The following is a 19,149-nucleotide window of genomic DNA, read 5'->3' on the forward strand; positions in this document are numbered from 1 at the left end:
CAAGAAATGTTTAACAAAGATCTAGAAGAATTCAAGTACAAACAAACAGAGATGAACAATACAATAACTGAAAAAAAAAACACACTAGAAGGAATCAATAGAATAACTGAGGCAAAAGAACGGATAAGTGACCTGGAAGACAGAATGGTGGAATTCACTGCTGCGGAACAGAATAAAGAAAAAAGAATGAAAAGAAATGAAGACAGCTTAAGAGACCTCTGGGACAACATTAAACACAACAACGTTCACATTATACGGGTCCCAGAAGGAGAAGAGAGAGAGAAAGGACCCGAGAAGATATTGAAGAGATTATAGTCAAAAACTTCCCTAACATCGGAAAGGAAATAGCCACCCAAGTCCAGGAAGCACAGAGAGTCCCATACAGGAGAAACCCAAGGAGAAACACACCGAGACACATAGTAATCAACTTGGCAAAAATTAAAGAAAAATTATTGACAGCAGCAAGGGAAAAATGACAAATAACATACAAGGGAACTCCCAGAAGTTTAACAGCTGATTTCTCAGCAGAAACTCTACCAACCAGAAGGGAGTGGCATGATATACTTAAAGTGATGAAAGGGAAGAACCTACAACCAAGATTACTCTACCCAGCAAGGATCTCATTGAGATTCGATGGAGAAATCAAAAGCTTGACAGACAAGCAAAAGCTAAGAGAATTGAGCACCACCAAACCAGCTCTACAACAAATGTTAAAGGAACTTCTCTAAGTGGGAAACACAAGAGAAGAAAAGGACCTACAAAAACAAACCCAAAACAATTAAGAAAATGGTCATAGAAACATACATATCGATAATTACCTTAAATGTGAATGGATCAAATGCTCTAACCAAAAGACACAGGGTTGCTGAAAGGATACAAAAACAAGACCCATCTATATGCTGTCTCCAGGCGACCCACTTCAGACCTAGGGACACATACAGACTGAAAGTGAGGGGATGGAAAAAGATATTCCATGCAAATGGAAATCAAAGGAAAGCTGGAGTAGCAATACTCATATCAGGTAAAATACACTTTAAAATAAAGAATGTTACAAGAGACAAGGAAGGGGCCTCCCTGGTGGCGCAGTGGTTGAGAGTCCGCCTGCCGATGCAGGGGATACGGGTTCGTGCCCCGGTCTGGGAGGATCCCATATGCCGCGGAGCGGCTGGGCCCGTGAGCCATGGCCGCTGAGCCTGCGCGTTCGGAGCCTGTGCTCCGCAACGGGAGAGGCCACAACAGTGAGAGGCCCGCGTACAGCAAAAAAAAAAAAAAAAAAAAAAAAAAGAGACAAGGAAGGACACTACGTAATGATCAAGGGATCAATCCAAGAGGAAGATATAACAATTATAAATATATATGCACCCAACATAGGAACACCTCAATACAAAAGGCAATCGCTAACAGCTCTAAAAGAGGAAATCAACAGTAACACAATAATAGTGGGGGACTTGAACACCTCACTTACACCAATGGACAGATCATCCAAAGAGAAAATTAATAAGGAAACACAAGCTTTAAATGACACAATAGACCAGATAGATTTAATTGATATTTGTAGGACATTCCATCCTAAAACAGTAGATTACACTTTCTTCTCAAGTGCGCATGGAACATTTTCCAGGATAGATCACGTCTTGGGTCAAAAATCAAGCCTCAGGAAATTTAAGAAAATTAAAATCATATCAAGCATCTTTTCTGACCACAACGCTATGAGATTAGAAATGAATTACAGGGAAAAACCTGTAAAAAACACAAACACATAGAGGCTAAACAGTACGTTACTAAATAACCAAGAGATCACTGAAGAAATCAAAGAGGAAATCAAAAAATACCTTGAGACAAATGACAATGAAAACATGACGTTCCAAAACCTATGGGATGCAGCAAAAGCATCCCATAGTTCTAAGAGGGAAGTTCATAGCTATACAAGCCCACCTCAAGAAACAAGAAAAATCTCAAATAAACAATCTAACGTTACACCTAAAGGAACTAGAGAAAGAAGAACAAACAAAACCCAAAGTTAGCAGAAGGAAAGAAATCATAAAGATCAGAGCAGAAATAAATGAAATAGAAACAAAGAAACCAATAGCAAAGATCAATAAAACTAAAAGCTGGTTCTTTGAGAAGTTAAACAAAATTGATAAACCATTAGCCAGACTCATCAAGAAAAAGAGGGAGAGGACTCAAATCAATAAAATTAGAAAGGAAAAAGAAGTTACAACAGACACCGCAGAAATACAAAGCATCCTAAGAGACAACTACAAGCAACTCTATGCCAATAAAATGGACAACCTGGAAGACATGAACAAATTCTTAGAAAGTTATAACCTTTCAAGTCTGAACCAGGAAGAAATAGAAAATATGAACAGACCAATCACAAGTAATGAAATTGAAAGTGTGATTAAAAATCTTCCAACAAACAGAAGTCCAGGACCAGAAGGCTTCACAGGTGAATGCTATCAAACATTTAGAGACGAGCTAACACCCATCTTTCTCAAACTCTTCCAAAAAATTGCAGAGGAAGGAACACTCCCAAACTCATTCTCTGAGGCCACCATCACCCTGATACCAAAACCAGACAAAGATACTACAAAAAAAGAAAATTACAGACCAATATCACTGATGAATATAGATGCAAAAATCCTCAACAAAATACTAGCAAACAGAATCCAACAACACATTAAAAGGATCATACACCATGATCAAGTGGGATTTATCCCAGAGAGGCAAGGATTCTTCAATATATGCAAATCAATCAATGTGATACACCATATTAACAAATTGAAAAAGAAAAACCATATGATCATCTCAATGGATGCAGAAAAAGCTTTTGACAAAATTCAACTCTGATTTATGATATAAACTCTCCAGAAAGTGGGCATAGAGGGAACCTACTTCACCATAGTAAAGGCCATATATGACAAAGGCACAGCAAACATCATTCTCAATGGTGAAAAACTGAAAGCATTTCCTCTAAGATCAGGAACAAGACAAGGATGTCCACTCTCACTACTATTCTTCAACATAGTTTTGGAAGTCCTAGCCACAGCAATCAGTGAAGAAAAAGCAATAAAAGGTATCCAAATTGAAAAAGAAGAAGTAAAACTGTCACTGTTTGCAGATGACAGGATACTCTACAGAGAGAATCCTAAAGATGCCACCAGAAATCTACTAGAGCTAATCAATGAACTTGGTCAAGTTGCAGGACACAAAATGAATGCACAGAAATCTCTTGCATTCCTATACACTAATGATGAAAAATCTGAAAGAGAAATTAAGGAAACACTCTCATGTACCACTGCAACCAAAAAATACAATAGCTAGGAATAAACCTACCTAGGGAGACAAAGACCTGTATGCAGAAAACTGTAAGACACTGATGAAAGCAATTAAAGATGATAGCAACAGATGGAGAGATATACCATGTTCTTGGATTGGAAGCATCAATATTGTGAAAATGACTCTACTACCCAAAGCAATCTACAGATTCAATGCAATCCCTATCAAATTACCAATGGCATTTTTTAGAGAACTAGAACAGAAAAGCTTAAAATTTGTGTGGAGACACAAAAGACCCCGAATAGCCAAAGCAGTCTTGAAGGAAAAAAATGGAGCTGGAGGAATCAGACTCCCTAACTTCAGCCTATACTACAAAGCCACAGTAATCAAGACAATATGGTACTGGCACAAAAACAGAAATATAGGTCAATGGAACAGAATAGAAAGCCCAGAGATAAACCCACACACCTATGGTCAACTAATCTATGACAAAGGAGTCAAGGATATACAGTGGAGAAAAGACAGTCTCTTCAATAAGTGGTGCTGGGAAAACTGGACAGCTACATGTAAAAGAATGAAATTAGAACACTCCCTAACGCCATACACAAAAATAAACTCAAAACGGATTAGAGACCTAAATGTAAGACCAGACACTCTAAAATTCTTAGAGGAAAACATAGGAAGAACACTCTTTGACATAAATCACAGCAAGATATTTTTTGATCCACTTCCTAGAGTAATGGAGATAAATACAAAAATAAACAAATGGGACCTAATGAAACTTCAAAGCTTTTGCACAGCAAAGGAAACCATAAACAGGATGAAAAGACAACCCTCAGACTGGGGGAAAATATTTGCAAAGGAAGCAACTGACAAATGATTAATATCCAAAATATATAAAGAGCTCATGCAGCTCAATATTAAAAAAACAAACAACCCAATCCAAAAATGTGCAGAATACCTAAATAGACGTTTCTCCAAAGAAGATATACCGCTGGCCAAGAAGCACATGAAAAGCTGCTCAACATCATTAATTATTAGAGAAATGCAAATCAAAACTGCAATGAGGTATCACCTCACACCAGTTAGAATGGGCATCATCAGAAAATCTACAAACAACAAATGCTGGAGAAGGTGTGGAGAAAAGGGGACCGTCTTGCACTGTTGGTGGGAATGTAAATTGATACAGCCACGATGGAGAACAGTATGGAGGTTCCTTACAAAACGAAAAATAGAATTACCATAGGACCCAGCAATCCCACTACTGGGCATATACCCAGAAAAAACCATAATTCAAAAAGCCACATGCACCCCAATGTTCATTGCAGTACTATTTACAACAGCCAGATCATGGAAGCAACCTAAATGCCCATCGACGGACGAATGGTTAAAGAGGAAGTGGTACATATATACAATGGAATATTACTCAGCCATAAAAAGGAACAAAATTGGGTCATTTGTAGAGACGTGGATGCATCTAGAGACTGCCATACAGAGTGAAGTAAGTCAGAAAGAGAAGAACAAATATCATATATTAATGCATATATGTGGAACCTAGAAAAATGGTAAAGATGAACCAGTTTGCAGAGCAGAAATGGAGACACACATGTAGAGAACAAACGTATGGACACCAAGGGGAGAAAGCGGCAGGGGGTGGTGGTGTTGGTATGATGAATTGAGAGATTGGGATTTACATGTATACACTGATGTGTATAAAATGGGTGACTAATAAGAAAAATATAAATAAATAAACATTTTTAAAAAGGAGAGAGGAAAAAAAAAACCATAGTCAATGCTTGGGGGCCTTTGTTCTCTTGTTCTCTGTTTACTGTCTTTCCCTCTGTAACCGATTCTAGGTACACAGTTTCAATCCTAGAAATGGTGCTCTAGAAAGGACACAGATTGTGTATGGTGAACCTAGGAGATTCTAGCAGGAAACTGTAAGCTCCATGAAGGCAAAGGTTGGGCCCAGTAACCTTCTAGAACTCTGTTAGGACCGTGTCTGTTTGTCTGTTCTTTATTCATCCATCCACCCATCCGTCCATTAATCCAAAGAAATATTTTGGGGGGCCTATCCCGTGCCATGCCCTCTTCCAGGCTCTGAGAATTCAGCAGAGAACAAGACAGACATGATCCTTCCCCCTGTTATGCTCTAGTGAGGGAGACAGAAAAAACAAGTCAACAAATACATGCTCTAATATTTAAATGAACTAATGACTCTCCTTCAAACCTGGTTTTGAAAAAACAATGAAAGTAACAGGTCCTGTAGGAATTATTAGTGCAAACAGCTACCTTGACATGTAGCTGACACATTAATGAGCATCTTTTTCTTGAACTGAACCCAATTTTGCTGAAATATTCCTTTCAGTTATTCTCCCATTTCAGAGCTTTCCTGAGAAAATGACATGTCTTTTTCAGGTACATGGATGAGGCTGAATTATTCCCACATACCTTTTTTATTTTTGGCCATACCACGCAGCTTGCAGGATCTTAGTTCCCTGACCAGGGATCAAACCCAGGCCTCCAGCAGTGGAAGCACAGAGTCCTAACCACTGGACTGCCAGGGAATTCCCCACATACCATTTTTTAAATAATTGAAATATATTTGACATAGAATATTATATAATTTCCACATAGCTTTGAATATCAGCCGGTCCCAATTTGAGTATTATTTAAAGTGGCTGCCGATATCTGGGGGAAAAAATGTTTTTTTACAAAGAAATTATCTAGAAATAATTACACTGATGCATCATGCTCTTGCCTCCCCTACCACTGGAGCTTCACTTATAACTGAAGAAGAATATTTTATAGCAAGGCATATATGAACCAGAGGCTCCATCGGTTTGAACTCAAATCGAGTTTCAACCACTGACATTTTAGTTTCTTAACTATTCTACTGCCTGCAGAGCATTCCACCAGAAGTGTAAGCCACATGGCAGGTTGATTTATGGTTCTGATTACTTTATGTGTTTTCCCTGGTCCCCGAAGGTGTGTGCATAATGATTTGCTCTCAGAGATCTTCGATCTGCTACAGTATCACTAGAAAATTCTTACCTCCATGTGCTCTTATACGCCTGTGCTAATTAGAAACCAAATTATCATCCTGAAAGAATCACTCCTCCTAGCACTCTTAACTTTCTTATGATTCAGTGCCCATTTTATTACACAGCTTAACAGACATTAAACATCTTGGAATTTATGCCATTACAAACAATATGGATATTTACTTTGATAGTAAAAGTATCAAAGAGGTTTGAAGACTCTTTGGAGTTTTCCAGCAATCCAAAATCCTAAAACTCTGACACTCAGATTGAAATATTTTCAATCTGTCAAAACCACTGGAGTCTTAGAGGGGAACGTATGTTTTCCCTTCTGGAAGTTTGTCTCTGTGTGTTCTATCTCTGGTATCATGCAAATAAAAGCATTAAGCTGAGAAGAGCTTACAAACACTTTCAGTGTTCCAAGGACCTTTTATGGAAAAGTTGTATTTCCCCCCAACAGAGAAAAGTAAGATGTGAAAGAATTTTTTCACTCAAAGTTTCCAAAGCACAAACATGCAAAAGTATAGCCTTGGGGAGAGTGGGGGTCAGAGTGGCCTGTGTCCCCGCAACTTCTAGCATAGACCCCCCCCAATAATGTCTCAGGTGCCCCAGGGAAAAAGTAAGTGTAACTGCCCCAAATGTCCTAGACTCTGAACCATGATGGTGTATGAAACGAGTCAGAAAACTTGTGAGACCTTGACGGTTCTGTTAATTCTACCAGAGTAATAATGACAAGATTTCCAAGGATACAAACCAAGACCAAAGGCTGTGAGCGCCATCTGGTGGCCATATCAGCACGCCCGAACTCCATTACCTGGGCATGCCCACCACCTCCCCCCAATTTTTTTTTTTTTTTTTTTTTTAGCGTGATGCCCGCAACCTGGTCTGATTGTAAACAGGGAATTTCCTGTATTTCTTCTTTTGGAGGGATTATTTTTATTTAAGACACTGAGTCTCTATTTACTCTTATAACAGTTATTTTAAATTTAATGCACGTTTTTAAGTTTAAAAAGGGAGCTGCTTCTACGAAAAACGCTAAGAAATTATAGTGGGGCTAGCCAAGAGACATGGGAAAAATAATGAAAGTGGTATATGAATGACTGAAGTTTAGGAACTCTCTTCGGGTGGGGTTGCCAGATAAAGTAAGGACACCCAGTTAAATTTGAATTTTAGAATTTCGTTGTAGTGTGTGTCCCAAATATTGCATGGGACACATTTGCACTGAAATATTATTCATTATCTGAAATCCTATTTTAAGTGAACATCCTTTTTTCCTCCCCTAAATCTGGCAACCTTACCTTAGGAGAACAAAGAAATTGCACCCAGGACTTCCCTGGTGGCACAGGGGTTAGGGATCCGCCTGCCAGTGCAGGGGACACGGGATCGAGCCCTGGTCCGGGAAGATCCCACCTGCCGTGGAGCATGTAAGCCTGTGCGCCACAACTACTGAGCGCTCGTGCCACAACTACTGAAGCCCGTGTGCTTAGAGCCCAGGCTCCGCAACAAGAGAAGGTGCCGCAATAAGCCTATGCACCGCAACAAAGACCCAACGCAGCCAAAAATAAATTAATAAATAAATAAAATTTATTTTTAAAAAAGGAAAAGAAATTGCATCCTTCTCCTTGTCACTTCCATTTTGATCTATCAAAACAAGCTAGTGGGGCTTCCCTGGTGGTGCAGTGGTTGACAGTCCACCTGCCGATGCAGGGGACACAGGTTCGTGCCCCGGTCTGGGAAGATCCCACATGCTGCGGAGCGGCTGGGCCCGTGGGCCATGGCCACTGAGCCTGCACTTCCGGAGCCTGTGCTCCACAACGGGAGAGGCCACAACAGTGAGAAGCCCGCGTACAGCAAAAAAAAAACAAAAAAAAACAAAACAAGCTAGCTCTTGTCCTGTCTACGGATTGCTTGACATTTATGCCCCAATAAACGTGTCCCTGTGGGAGTACTGAGGCCTGACATCTGAAAAATCACAGGGCAAAGGCCCACAGTGCACCTTGAGGTGGGAATGTCCGGGCCACTCAGAACAAGCAGTCTGGCCACATCAGACCGAGAGGGAGGGGGTTCTGGGCCCAGCTCTCTTTCCCGGCCTCTCGGGTACCTGCTCTGTGGAGGCCGAGGCCTGGCAGCTACTTTCGGGCCCTTACCAACGTTGCATTTGATGGAGAGCCTTCCGCACCCCACGTGTAGACCTAGACTCCTGGAGGGGGGCCCGCCCTTGAGGGGGCTCTGAGCCATGGACTTAGAGGGTGCTCACAGCAGCCATAGATAGAGCCGGCCTGTGGTGCTCCCACCCACGATTCCTGTATTTCCTTTATTTTTTTATTATTTTTTTTTTTTGCGGTACGCGGGCCTCTCACTGTTGTGGCCTCTCCCATTGCGGGGCACAGGCTCCGGATGCGCAGGCTCGGCGGCCATGGCCCACAGACCCAGCCGCACCGCGGCATGTGGGATCTTCCCGGACTGGGTCACGAACCCGCGTCACCTGCATCGGCAGGCGGACTGTCACCCACCTCGTCACCAGGGAAGCCCCTGTATTTCCTCTTAATAACAACCACACTGGCATTTAAGTGAGCCTGGCAAGGCTTACAAATGCACACATAAAGATTACCAACTACCTTCCCCAGAGACGGACGAGGGAAGTTGAAGCTAAAACACACCGTGAGGGCTTCCCTGGTGGCGCAGTGGTCGAGAGTCCACCTGCCGATGCAGGGGACACGGGTTCGTGCCCCGGTCCGGAAAGATACCACATGCCGCGGAGTAGCTGGGCCCCTGAGCCATGGTCGCTGAGCCTGCGCGACCGGAGCCTGTGCTCTGCAATGGGAGAGGCCACAACTGTGAGAGGCCCGCATACAGCAAAAAAAACCCAAAATAAACCCAAAACAAAAGAAAGAAAACACCCCGTGGGTAGTCAGAGGAGAGGACCGTCATAGCTCATCCCCCTGTGCCGTGTGCCAGGCTTGATCTGAGCACCTGTACACATGTTAACTTATTAAAATACTTCTAACAATCCTATCAGGTTGGGACTACCATCACCCCGCGTGCAGACTGAACAAAAGGAAACAGAATATGGTGTCCTCCTTGTGCTCACAAAGCCCGTTAACTGGCAGAGGCAGGACTTGAAGGCCACAGTCCGGCTCCCGAGTCCATGCCATGCTTTACAGCCTCCAACTTCTCACGCTCATTCCTAGAGCCACCTGGGAAGGAGGAACCAGGCAACTAAAGACTGGGTTTGAATCAGACTCCACGTCTGACCAGCCGCGTGATCCCGAGCAGGGGGCCTCGCCTCTCTGAGTCTCAACCTGGCTCCCTTGCAAAATGCGCACATTAATGGGAACGTCAGCCTTCAGCAACGCTGTGACGAGTATCAGTGTAGCATGTGTGAACGGGCTCTGTAAACTCTGGAGTGTTCTGTGAGGTATAAACTACCCTCTATTCTCATTAGAGGGAATTCATTTCATAACCTGCTCCCGGCTCTTGAACTTTGCTGTGCATCCAGTCAGTGCTGGATGATCTGGAACCAACAGCTGGTCTATTTATGGATGAAAACCCACAGGTCATAGGAAGACAGCAGCACCGGAGCCCCTGGGTGGCCACAAAGATAAGGTTCGTGTCTTGAGGACCGATGACATGGTGGTCACTGAAGGAACAGGCCCCTCCTGCCCCTTCCACTAGTGACAACTGAAAACCTTGGTTTCCCCAACACCCCGATCCAAGATCAGCCCGACTCTTTGCCCAACGTTGGAGAAGTACCGGCGTGTCCTGCAGGCCTGGCTGACCCCCTCTGACTGTGTGTTGCCTCCTTCCACAGATCAGTGCCCTACAGCAAGGCTACAACCAGGTGCTGAGCCAGACCCTGGAAATCACCTCCCTGAAGCACGAGGCCGAGAACTTAAGGAGGGACGCTGCAATCACGTCAGGTGAGGCCCTTCTGCATTCAGGCCCCAGAGCTTCTGCCCTCCCCCTGCAGACATCACCAGTCAACCAGCGCACCTGTGCCCGTGACACGGGTGCAGGCTCAGGGATCACCCGTGTCGGTGCATTAGAGTTCTCCCTCAGTGGAGGTTTCTTGCCACCCAGTTCCGAGGGCAGGGCCTGGTAAATATTTGAGAGAATGGTATCTCTTGGCTACAAGGTCTCCTGAGCACTGGCCCCACCAGGGAGAACACAGGTCGCCTTGTGGCTTGGGTGGTTCCACAAAGCAGCCTGAGTGCAAACTAGAGCATGGACAAAATGGGGTCACTCCTTTAAGGCACCCATAGTCTCACCCATTTCAGCCGAGTGCACTTGGGCCCAAAGGAAACCATTTTCTAATTTGATCAGAGGTGGTTCCCTGATAAAGGGCTTGGGTTGGGAGAGGGGCAGCCAATGCACAGCTGTGACTGAGCTTTGATTTCCCTGGATTCCTTCATTGCTTCCACATGTTTCTTGAGCTCCTTCTAGGTGTCAGGCCCCGTTCCAGGCTCCGGGGAGGGAGAGCCAAGCAAGACAGTCAGATTCCTGTACTCACAGATTTGGGAGGGGGTGACAGACAATAAAAGTAAACAGATGAATAAACAAGCCCACTTCAGAGAGCAGTGGTGCTGTGGAGAAAATAAACTGTGTGTCGTGGTGGCCAGCGCTTCAAGGGGGGAGGCCAAGGGGGACCAGCTTAGTGGGTGTGCAACCATGGAACTCAGGTGGGACTTGAACCCGTGGGCTGGGACTCGAACCCAGTCAGAACCCACTATCTTTTAATCGAGATCATGCATCTGGTCTCGGGACTTACTAAAGCTCAGGTTCTTTATGTCTCATCGCAGAAAGAATTCAGTGAGAGACAAAGTAAGAAGTGGATTTCTTTAGAGAGAAACACACTCCACAGACAGAGTGTGGGCCATCTCAGAAGGCTAGAGGCCCCCAAATATGGGGCGGTTAGTTTTTATGGGCTGGGTAATTTTATAGGCTAATGAGTGGGAGGATTGGGACAACTCTAATATTTTGGGGAAGAGGCGGGGATTTCCAGGAATTGGGCCAACACCCACTTTTTTTTTTTTTTTTTTCTGTATGCGGGCCTCTCGCTGTTGTGGTCTCTCCCGTTGCGGAGCACAGGCTCTGGACACGCAGGCTCAGTGGCCATGGCTCACGGGCCCATCCGCTCCACGGCATGTGGGATCTTCCCGGACCGGGGCACGAACCCATGTCCCCTGCATCGGCAGGCGGACTCTCAACCACCGCGCCACCAGGGAAGCCCCACCACCCACTTTTTGACCTTTATGCTCAGCCTCGGAACAGTCCTGGTGCTGGTGCGTGTGTCATTTTGCTCATGTATTACAATGAGCCTGTAATGGGGCTCCAGTTCCACTGGAAGTCGAATCTTACGCCCCCTTGGACCTAGCCGATTCTAACCAGTTTATGCTGTATCCTCCACGGCTATGTCCTTCTTTTAGAGAGGACCTGTTTCAGGTGGGCAAGGACAAGCCAAGGGCAAGCGAGGCTGCGTGGAGTGAACAGAGGATTGTGGGGCTGGGCAGGGTCGGGGGGTCTGGGTTTTTATTCCAAGGGTGTTGGGAATCCAGTGGAGTTTTTTAAGCCGAAACTGACATGCCTAGAGACCTGAAGAGGATGGGACCACTCACAGACGAGGGGAGGGAGAGAAGCAGGTGACAGGGAGGAGGCAGTGAGCCTCGGAGGGGCACTTCACTCTGAAGGCAGCCAGCGCGTAGCAGGAAACATGCCCACAGCTGTAGAAGCCAGGCACAGCATTGAGTCGCACGTGAATCCCCATCTCTGTATGAATCTGTGCTTTTCTTCTGCCTCACTCTTCAACTTAATCACACCCACACCCACCCCCTGCTGCCCCCAGGTCTCTGCTTATTCTCCTCCCTCACTTGGGATGTCCTCAGATATTTTCTGAGCACCTCCCCCAGGCTAGGTGCTGTTCTGGGCACCAGGAATGGAAGGATGAACTCGCTGGTCCTCACCTTCCTCCCGTATGTCGGCCAGTGAAACCTCATCCAAGCATCAAGCCTGTCTCAGATCCCACCTTCTCCGATCAGGGAGTCGGACAGACCTGGGTTGGGATAATGCTTGAGATGGGCTGGACCCACTCAAAGTGTGGCAAGCCCCAGAGGGATTTCCAAGTAACTGAACTGTGTCCTGGAGGCAAAGCTCATTTTTAAACTGAAATTCTGGAGCATTTTGTGCTTTATTTCATAGACATTCTTGATTGAAACCTACCACTAAAACTGGGCCTGATGTTCTTTTAAGAAAAGAACCGTAGGAGATAACCCAATACCACTGCATTTATGCACCCTTCTTCCCACTTTTATTCAAAATGATACTACAATGCAAGAGGGAAGAGATATGGGGAGATATGTATATGCATAACTGATTCACTTGGTTATAAAGCAGAAACTAACACACCATTGTAAAGCAATTATACTCCAATAAAGATGTTAAAAAAAAATGATACTACAGTAATGGAGTAGTTATCTATTGCTGCATAACAAGTTACCCCAAAATGTAATGGATAAAACCCCAACCAATATTTATTATCTCCCCCAGTTTCTGTAGTTCAGGAATTTGAGCGGGGGGTGACTTAGTTCTCATGAGTTGCAGGCAAGATGTCGGCTGGGGCATCAGTCATGTCATCTAAAGCCTCGGGGGGAGCCGGAGGATCCCCCTTCAAAATGGCTGCTCATGTGGCTATTGGCTGGAGGCCTTAGTCCCTCAGCACACATGCTTCTCTCTAGGGCTGCTTGAGTGTCGTCACGACACAGCAGTTGGCTTCCCCCAGAGTGAATGATTGGAGAGAGAGCAAAGAGGAGGCCACAGTGTGTTTTATGACCCAGCCTGAGAGGAAACAGTCCGTCATTTCCAGAGTATCATATTGGTTACCCATGGCAGCCCTATTCAGGGTGGGAGGGGCTACACAAGGCATGAATTCTAGGTGGTAGGGATCATTGGGCCCATTTTGGAAGCTGGCTGCCGAGAAAAATCATAGGCGCCATGGAACAAACATAATTTAGCCACTTTGTGTTCTTGGGACATATCGCATCATTTGACCCTTACAATAACTCTGTGTGGGACAGACAGTGGGAGGTGAAATAGCTTGTCCAAGACCACCAAGCTAATAAGTGGTAGAGAGGGGTCCAAACTCAGAGGACTGTGAAACCAACCACCCACCCCATCAATAGTGTCCAGCAGTGCCCTCTGCCACACGCCCGTCTCCTGGCCTCTGGAGAAGAATTCCTGGACCTTCCCTGTGCTGGGCCTTTGTTCCCCAGGCCCATGGTGTGGCCTCTCCTCCCGGCTTTGCCTGGCCTGTGCCCACAAGGGGCCCCCAAAGGCTTCTCCTCTCGCTGGTGCTGACTGCCCCTCATTCTCACTGAAGCCTCAAACCCTGTTCCGTGGACTTTGCTCTCATTCCCATTCCTGCTCTGGGACCCTTGCAAAAAGCCCCCCAGTTCTAGGCGGGCACTGGTGGTGGCCCGGGTTTTGAACGTCTTGTCCGAACGTTGGCTGAGAGCCATGGTGTTGCCAAGAATCCTTCTTGCCTCTTTGACCTCCATGAGTCTTTTGTTTTGGTTTGGTTTGGTTCTTTTACAGAGATGGTGTCATCTTTGCAAAGAGACGTGTTAGTAAAGGATGGTCAAGTTCAACAACTACAACAGGAGGTGAATCAACTGAAAAGTGAGAACAAAGAAAAGGATCACCAGCTCGAAGCCCTCAGCTCCAGAGTGAGTGTCGGGTCATCAGCAAATTGTAGCTGCGAAAAGCAGACACAGTGGAGTCACATGACACACGGTGGTGAGATGAGGCCAGTGCCCAAGGACACAGGGAGGGTAGCTGCTGGGCAGGTGGCCAACTTCTCTGAAGCCTTTCAAAGGACAGCGTGTATGTGGCTCAGAAGAAGCATAATAGATTTTCAAATCCAGCAAACATTTTCTAACCCCTATTATAAATGAGTTTGTTTAATCCCAGCAACAAACACACCTATGAGCATATACTGCCATTGCAAAGTTTGACATTAAACAGAATACGATCTCCCTGTGAGCACGGATGACCACACGGGTGCATCGTGGCCCCAGCACCGCTGGTTCTCATAACTGTCTTCACAGCAGAACGTCTGAAGATCCAGATGCAAACACGCAGACGCTCATTTCTTCCTTAGACTTTAGTGTGTAGAATGTCTCTATGGAAGATGAACGAGGTAGGCAAGCAAAGAGCTCTTTACATGTAACTTTGACCCTTTGCAAATCTTGCCTTCAATGCTAACTTTAGAATCCTGACTCTATAGGATAAGGTTTCTCAGTATTTGCATGATGTGCCTGTTTCTGTGAGTCAAGGTAAAACCTCAAAGCTTTCATCTCAGGTGGCAACTCAGAGATTCCCAGAGGCTACCCGATAGCTAGGTCTGCATGGGGGTGGGGTGAGAACAGATCTTGAGGTTCCAAGGAAAAGGCACAATAAGTAACACCTGGTACGTAGTACCATACCCAGTTTGGAGCTGGTGAAAGGCACTGCATGAGCTTTGGGATCAGACAGACCAGGGTCCCATCCCAGAGCTTTCTTTTATTGCAACTTATTTGGCCTCCATTTCCCCATCTGTGAAATGGGGATGACAAAATCGTTTTCTGAGAAGTGGGAGGCTGGTTTTCGTTGTGCTCTTCTGCCTCTGCCCCGGGTCAGCTGCCTGGCCAAGCCCTCTGCATTCGTTTCTCCCAAGCAGAGTGTCTTCCCAGGCATGTGCTATAGCTGTTTAATGTGGTGTGTGTGTGTGTGTGTGTGTGTGTGTGTGTGTGTGTGTGTGTGTGTGTTGGGGACGGGAAGGGGATGCAGAGCTGGTGCTAAGTAGAAGGAATCTGCAAAGACAGCACCTGCTTGGCTCTTCTACCTCCTGAAGTGCATTTGGATGATTTATATCCCCGTTTCCCCTTCCTCGTTGACCTTGGAATGAGGTCCCTTCTCCTCTAGACTGTGCTGGCCAATAGCACAAGGGCTCGTCATCACCAAGGGTACTGCTCTTGTGAACATTTGAGATGCCTTTTTTTTAATGACATACATCATGTGTGTTAATTTTAGAAAAATAAGTAGATGACATTGACAAGAAAAAATAAAAAGAGAGGAGAGGAAATGCTACCTTGAGAAATCAGTGTTAATATTTTCATGTATGTTCTTCCAGTCTTATTTCTATATATTGCCTAGAAATCAATCGATCAATCATTTTATAGTTAATTTATACTATGCACATTTTTTAAATTTTTAAATGCTTACTATTTTCCCGTGCTAATAAATCAACGCTCTTATCATTCGTCTTAAAAGCTACATACTTTCTCCTGGATGTATCCAGTGTTATAAAGTGGTCTGCTGTTATAAACAACACTTGGGTTGTTTCCTCTTTTTTTTTTTTCTTCCACTGTTACTGACAATTCTGTGAAGAGCATCCTTGAAACTACAGATTTACTTATTTCTCCAGTCATTGTCGTTAAGGTACATTCCTAAAGTGGGAATTGCTGGGTCAAAAGAAGGCACATCCATCCTTATGCCCTTAATGCCTGTTGCCAAGCCGCCCTCGGGCAAGACAGCTCCGTTTACCCCTCCACACCAGTCAGGGCAGTTGTGTCTTTGAGATGCAACCTGCACAAAAGCCCTAAGATGGACCCCAGCTCACTGGCTCGGCCCCCTCCACCCTCACCAGTCACAGCGTGAAAACATCCCAATTCCTGCACCCTAAGTACCCAGAGTCTACAAAGCTGGATTTCCCCTGCAGTGAAGTTTGCTGGCTTTTGAAGAGGAACTTAGATGCTCTATTCCTCAGAACTCAGGAGAGGGGTGAACTGGGAAGGACTGCAGGATCCCATGCTCCCATCACACCTCGCCTCTCAGAATTCAGAGGTGTGATTGGGTTATACAACAGGAAACACTCCTGGGCATGAACACAGGTACTTGGGACCCCCAGCCAAGCCCCCGTGGCCTTGTCCTTTTTCTCCACAGTGCTCAGTGCTGAAAGAAGAGTTACAGAAGGAAGATGCCCAGAAGGAGAAGTGGGAAGCCCAAGAGAAAGAGTTAAAACTCTGCAAAACCGTGCGTTGAACCTCCTGACCCCTAGGTGTCCACTGAAAGCCTAGATTGTGGCCTTGAGGGTTTTGGAGGGGTTCCTTGGCCCATTAGCTAGCACAAGCTCTGGGGCTTTCTGGGTGTTTGTCTGTTAATGTAGTCTCCTAATTCTTTGATTTGCTGGCCTCAAAGAGATGGGTGAAAAGACCATGGAAAACACACTCTCCCCAGATTTTCTGGGCAGTTGGCTCAAGGCCCCTCATCAGGTTTCCCCTGGGGAAAGGGATGGGAGGTGGCCACCATATGCTGCTAGAAATTCACCATGGTCCCTACCCCTGGACTTGTGATGCCCAGACTTTCATGATCCACTGTCACAAGTTTTATCACGGCCCTGAGCACTGTTATTAACACAACTCTTCTTGAAGTATTTTTACTTAAATACATTCAATTTTACAACAATTCATAAAAACAAAATAAAAAGCAAATGTATCACTGGCCTTGTATGGAAGGTGAACATAAAAATGAATACAATGAAAAGATGACCACTCAATGTAAATGTTCACCCGCTGTACCGGCCCGAACCCTCGTGCACATCACCAGGCATACGTTTTCCATCCGTTGGGAAGGACGGTGCCTGGGACGGGAGCAGGAGACATGTGTTCTTCTCTCTGTCAGGAGCACACTTCTCTGCCTCAAATGAGAAAAAAGAAAAATGTCATTGTTCTTTTCTTCCAAACTGTGCCCATTGTGTCTTCCAAACAGCCCTTATTTAGATTGAACTCAAAAATGTGCCCCAAGGAAAGAGACTCTAATGAGTGGATAGGTATCTTGTACTGTTTAATCCAGGATCCATGCTGATCTTCAAAAGAAACTCAAATTTTCCCTCACCCAGCCCTTTCATTGCATCCGTTGAAAGAAAGTCTACTTTGCCTCAAATACGTGGAATTGTCCCCCAAGGGAAGGAGTTAAGCGAATCCCAGACTAGGTTTCTGCCTTAATGAACCGGATGAAATGAGTTGTGAAGTTGACTTCCCTGTTGTTGGAACTCTTTCAGCAAATCCATGACATGGAAAAAGAAATGAGGAAGCTCAGGGTGGAGCTGAAAAGGAGCAGTACCGAGCAGAGCCTGATCTCTATGACGCTGTGGGAAAAGAGCAAGGTATGGCAGGGACAGGTCGGCCTGGGAACCACTCTGGGGCCAGCACTCCACCTGCATCATCTCTGTTCATCCTCACAATGACCCCATGCGGTCTATACTGGTATTAACCCCACTTTACAGTCGGGAAAACTGGGGCTCACAGAGGTGAAGGAAGTTATCCAAGTTCACTTGCATAAAGTAGTTGTGGCAGAACTTGAATCCAGGTCTGCCTGACTCCAAAGCTCCTGTGTGTAACCACAACCCTAGACTGCCTTCAGATCTTAATTGTGAAATTATCTAAGAAAGAATTGATCCATTAAATCAAGTTTGCCAATGATGTTGATCCAACTTAAATTCTCATATTGATTTTTTTTTGTCTTTTTGTTCCATCATTGAGAATGTTTTTAAAAATCTCAACATGTTTGTCATTTGTGTGTTTCTTCTTTTAATATGAACGATTTTTGCTTTATATATTTTGAGGCTGTGTTACTAGGTGCATATAAATTTAGAATCCTAATACTTCCTGTAGAGCAAAACTTTAGATCATCATGAAATATCCCTTTTCATCTCTAGTAGTGTTTCTCCCTTAATGTCTCCTTTGTCATTTAGCTTCACCACTGGCTTTCTGTTGGTTAGAGTTTTCATACCATATCTTTTTCATATGTTCTCTGTCAATTTTTGTCTTAAGGTTTAGACATATGCCTTCAGATAGCGTATCATTTTTACAAAATCCAGTTTGACAATCTTTGACTTTTAGTCCATTTATATTATGTAATTACTCGTGTACTGGGGTTTAAATCTACCTTCTTGCTCAATACCAGATGTACCATCTGTGGTATGTTCCTTTTTCTCTCCTTTCTTGCCTCCTTCTGAGTGGATGGTTTTCTCTTATTCCACTTTCCCCCTCTATTAGCTTGGAAATATTTCACTTTTTTACTATTCTCTTAGTAATAGTAAGACAATAGCATTCATCCTTGACTCACCAAAATCACTCATTAATTAAGTTTTTCACTCTTCTACTATTCTCTTAGTAGTCATCCTGAAGACTACAATATGCATTCTTTTTTTTTTTTTTTTTTTTGCGGTACGCGGGCCTCTCACTGTTGTGGCCTCTCCTGTAGTGGAGCACAGGCTCCGGATGCACAGGCTCAGCGGCCATGGCTCACGGGCCCAGCCGCTCCGTGGCATGTGGGATCCTTCCGGACCGGAACACGAACCCATGTCCCCTGCATCGGCAGGCGGACTCTCCACCACTGCACCACCAGGGAAGCCCTGCATTCTTAACTTACCAAGAGGCAATAGTAGTTGATAATTATGCCCTTCTCCTTGACAGTGCAATGAGTTTCAAACACCTTAACTTCACTTACCCCCTCCAGATTTATAAGCCATTGCTGTAATTTTCTAAACTCCTCTTGATACTTAAAACCCCACAAGACATTATTAGTGTTTTTCTATAGTCAGTATCATATCCACACATTACCCTTACTGTTGCTTGTCTTTTCTGCATCTCTGATCACCCACCTGGGTTCATTTTTCTTGTGTCTGAAGAATACCCTTTAATGTTTTCCCTCATTGTGGCTCTGCTGATGACAAATTCTCAAATGTGCCTGTGTGTCTGTCTGGAGATGTATATTTAACCTTCACTCTTAAAAC

At 44.7% G+C, this 19,149-nt stretch overlaps 1 protein-coding gene across 1 annotated transcript in view; it reads left to right on the top strand.

The window, feature by feature from the left end:
- Positions 1 to 19,149, top strand: part of LOC309808856 (forkhead-associated domain-containing protein 1-like) — a gene marked incomplete at both ends in the record, with an annotated part of 88,483 nt that overhangs the window by 51,713 nt on the left and 17,621 nt on the right. Inside the window, 4 exons of the mRNA XM_082629435.1 lie at positions 10,132 to 10,240; positions 13,908 to 14,038; positions 16,296 to 16,385; positions 17,413 to 17,517. Coding sequence (XP_082485561.1) covers positions 10,132 to 10,240; positions 13,908 to 14,038; positions 16,296 to 16,385; positions 17,413 to 17,517 — 435 coding nt within the window. The remainder of the gene's footprint in view (positions 1 to 10,131; positions 10,241 to 13,907; positions 14,039 to 16,295; positions 16,386 to 17,412; positions 17,518 to 19,149) is intronic.

This window comes from Mesoplodon mirus, assembly GCF_964341445.2.
Source record: "Mesoplodon mirus genome assembly, chromosome: 7".
NCBI classification, from domain to species: domain Eukaryota; kingdom Metazoa; phylum Chordata; class Mammalia; order Artiodactyla; family Ziphiidae; genus Mesoplodon; species Mesoplodon mirus.